General features: G+C 33.3%; 1 protein-coding gene across 2 annotated transcripts in view; it reads left to right on the forward strand.

Annotated features, from left to right (window-relative positions):
* LOC100639372 (gamma-tubulin complex component 5-like) overlaps positions 1-3,785 on the forward strand; it is a 19,516-nt gene that overhangs the window by 7,223 nt on the left and 8,508 nt on the right. Inside the window, exons 1-3 of one of the 2 annotated variants that reach the window (XM_003389066.2) lie at positions 7-295; positions 340-446; positions 1,458-1,522. In XM_003389066.2, the coding sequence (XP_003389114.2) occupies positions 227-295; positions 340-446; positions 1,458-1,522 (241 nt within the window). In that variant the 5' untranslated portion in view covers positions 7-226. Of the gene's footprint in view, positions 1-6; positions 296-339; positions 447-1,457; positions 1,523-3,785 lie in introns of those variants that run through there. The other variant, XM_020000781.1, reaches the window with a different exon arrangement.

Consider the following 3,785-nt stretch of genomic DNA (forward strand, 5'->3'; position numbering starts at 1 on the left):
GTGTGACCAGTATTAGTAACTGCTTCTTTGAACCTTAATAAATATTATAGGTGCTTTTTTGCTATTTTGATTAATCTTGCTGCTATCCTAGGTGCTATTATTGAATTTATTTTTTGTATTCCTGCTACTAAAAATTTAATGCTGATCTGAAAAAATAATTGTTATTTTTAAAAATTGACAATTAATCAAAATCAATTCAATTAAATGTAAACCACGCCTTTTAATAATGGCGGCTCTGTTTGCTAAATGCATACACTTGGCAAGGCAACTGGTTGAAGTACTGACAGGGTTTACTGTGAGTCCCTTCTTTATTTTATAATTTATTTATATTTATAATAGCCGGATGAAGAGAATTATCAACGTACTACTGAGTTTGTCCTCTCAAATTTCAAGTATCATCGTTTTCTGAGTGTAAATAGCAACAACACGAAGAGAAAGCTTTCAGAGTAAGTGTATTAGAAAGAGCAATACATATTGAAACTATGGAAGGCAACGTAACTGTACATATAAACAGGAAAGACTACATGGCAAGCTTCATTATGCTTGTTGTAGAAGGTGAAGAAACTCTCCTCAAAGTACTGTGATTCAAAATCACCTCTGTCATACATTTTTCCTGGCTTATGAGTAACAGGTCTTCCTTTCTTCTGAAAGAGGTAATTAAAAGTATGCCGATGAAAGGGAATGCATATTTTACGCCTACGGAGAACACCAAAATTCAAACTAGATTGAAGAGCTGATCGTAGTGAGCTTATATCATCCATTAGGACTCTCTGACATGGCTTTGGCTCATTATATAACCTATGGAACAAAGTCCAGAACTCAGTTGAAATGTCATCATAGAATGACACTTATAATGATTTGCAACTTAATTTCTCTCTACCTTATAGCTTGGGCAGTGATATCCTTAGCAGGTAACCATGAAGCCTCCTCTTTAGGATATCCTTTCCAAAGGACTAAGTACAAAACACGACCCTGCGATCATAATTACATATATGTATAAAGGCATGGCACGGAGTAAACACTAATCATCATCTCACTTTTCTAACTCTTCTGTCTACCAGTCTCTCTACTTCGAAAATGTTACTTTCTTGGTCATTTAGAATCAAGAAATCATCAGCTTCTTCCACTATTTCCTTATCTGCCGGGAGTTCCTTATAAAAGCCAACTGTTTTTGTAGGAGCAGTGCATTTACGAGCCATATTTTGTTACCGTGACAACAACAATTATTATCAATGAATTTAATTATAAACTATGAATAATATTATAAAAGTATGAATATCATTAAAGTCTGAATGTCCGCCCGCCCCATTGCAATTTCTGGACATGATGACATAATAATTTATGGATTTTTAATTAAGATTAAATTATTTCTTAAATTAATTAATTAATTTGTTAATTTGTTAATAAGTTCATGACTACATGTATGCATTATATTCATTATTATATGTTTTTTGTAGTCTGGCAACAAAGTTTAGAGTTCATTCTCTTCCGGAGAGAGCTGAATGGCTTGAGAAATGTGTGGGTGATTTTTTAAAGCTCTCACTATTTGAATCTTTCTCAGAGGTAGACTGATAAATTATTATAATTATTAAGTTCTTATTCTCCCTCCCTTATTTATTTTGATTCTATTATTTCTTTTGGTTCTTTTCTTCATTACTCTATTAATTCCTTCTTTCCATTGTAGTCTGAGAATCATTATGCTATATTGTCCTTCCTTCTCTGTCTCTCTCAATCCCCAACAAGTCATACTTCATTCACTATTCCTCAGTCTGATCCTCTTCCTCTTCCTCCTGCTCGAGACGGTCGTCCTTTTGATTGGGGACGCTACTTAATGGAGGGCGTGTCTTTTGAAGAATATGAATCATCTAGTGATGACAGTGAAGTTAGTATAAGACAGATAGAGAGGAAGGAGAGTGAATGAATAAGGCACTAATGTACATGTGTATATACTGTACCACAGGGCTTCCCACAAAGCATGCTAAGTGAGCTGAACAGCATGAGCTGACAAGCACAGTACATGGCATTTAGAGCAACTTTAAAAATTCATAAAAAATCCATTTTTGATCGGAATAAGCTCAAACTTGCTACACAACATAAGAACATGTATATGTATTAGAAAAAATTATTAAAATGAAGATTTCTCTCCTAGTCATTTTTGGCAAAATTTGGCCTGAGACCAAAGGCTATAGCCTTTGGTCATTGGCCCAATTTTCGAGCAACTTTAAAAATTCATAAAAATTCATAAAAATTCTAAATTTGATTGGAATCAGCTCAAACTTGCTACACAACATAAGAATATGTATTTGTATTAGAAAAAATTATAAAAATAGAGATTTCTCTCCTAGTCATTTTTGGCAAAATTTGGCCTGAGACCAAAGGCTAAAAAGTCGTGGCAGCCATTTTGTTTGGGGGTGAATCCTACTTAGTAATGCTACCGCGTTACTAATAGCCTTTGGTCGTTGGCCTGATTTTTTAGCAACTTTAAAAATTCATAAAAATTCTGAATTTGATCGGAATAAGCTCAAACTTGCAAGAAAATATATACGTATCAGAAAAAATTATAAAAATAGAGAATTCTCTTCTAGTCATTTTTGACAAAATTTAGCCTAATACCAGAATGTGGTACTTCATTTCTATATTTTATTTGCTATAGTTCATTCCTTGTAGTGATGAGGATCTCCCATTGTCATCACACGAACTGTCACATGACCTCAAGTCACATGATCAGTCACATGACTCGGCTATTGAGACATCAGACGTGGAACAAGTTAGTCGTTAAATACATGTACATGTTTTACACTATAATGGCTGCATATTACATGTACATGTACTTTATGCTTTAGCAGGAATTGCCAGTGAGATTATCAGTATGTCATCCATACTGGAAACCAGTAACACTATATCCATCATTAGTTAACAGGTATAATAATAACTAATATTATTTTAAAATGTCATAAAAGTAAAGAACATTGGCCAAAAAATCCTTTTTGTGCATTTTACAAAATGTCTTATTTTAGACCATCTTTTTCTATACAACTTACAGAGACACAAGCTGTGAGAGAGACACTCTGGTATGAAACTAATATTAATTATTATCATTATTATTATTGTTATTTATAATTATTATTTATTGTTGTTGTTGTTGTTTTTGTTATTGTTAGGGTATTATTAGGAGTGAGAAGAAGTTGTGTTTATTTTATTAATGAGGGGGGTGTGGTTACAGTCAGGAATGGAATTACATTATCCCACCTTTCACTAGTAAAAAACCACATAATATCATTGTAACAGTAATTTATATATCTTGTTCTTAGAAATCACTCTCTAGGATTTTAGAAACTTTTGCCGAGTTGGCAACGAAGCTAAATCACTTCAGATGAGTCGTCATGGTAAAGCAGTCACCCAGGGGTGAATGAGTTTGTTAGACATGATGCATCCAAGCAAGTCTGTCTGCATCTAGCTGGCGTAATCTTCTGCGAATGATTAGTTAGTTAGCTATTCAAAATGACTAAAGGTGTGGCTATACTGAATTGATCATTGATCCTTGTCTATAAAAAGATTGTAAATTGGGAGTGATTTCTAACCTATTTTTCACAAAAGCATACATCTATGCTTTTCTTTGAAATGACTTGGAGTGTTGTAAATCAGCAAAAAAAGTATTAAGTCTTGTGTGGTGTATTGAATTATACTAGAGAGAACAATTCAGTAGTAGTATATTGTTATTAATGTTATTCATGAAATTGGTTAATGAATACAGTTCCAGCTTTAAGCTGAAGCTGATGCAAGAA

Source organism: Amphimedon queenslandica, unplaced genomic scaffold (assembly GCF_000090795.2).
Source record: "Amphimedon queenslandica unplaced genomic scaffold, v1.1 AMPQUscaffold_13155, whole genome shotgun sequence".
Lineage (NCBI taxonomy): Eukaryota > Metazoa > Porifera > Demospongiae > Haplosclerida > Niphatidae > Amphimedon > Amphimedon queenslandica.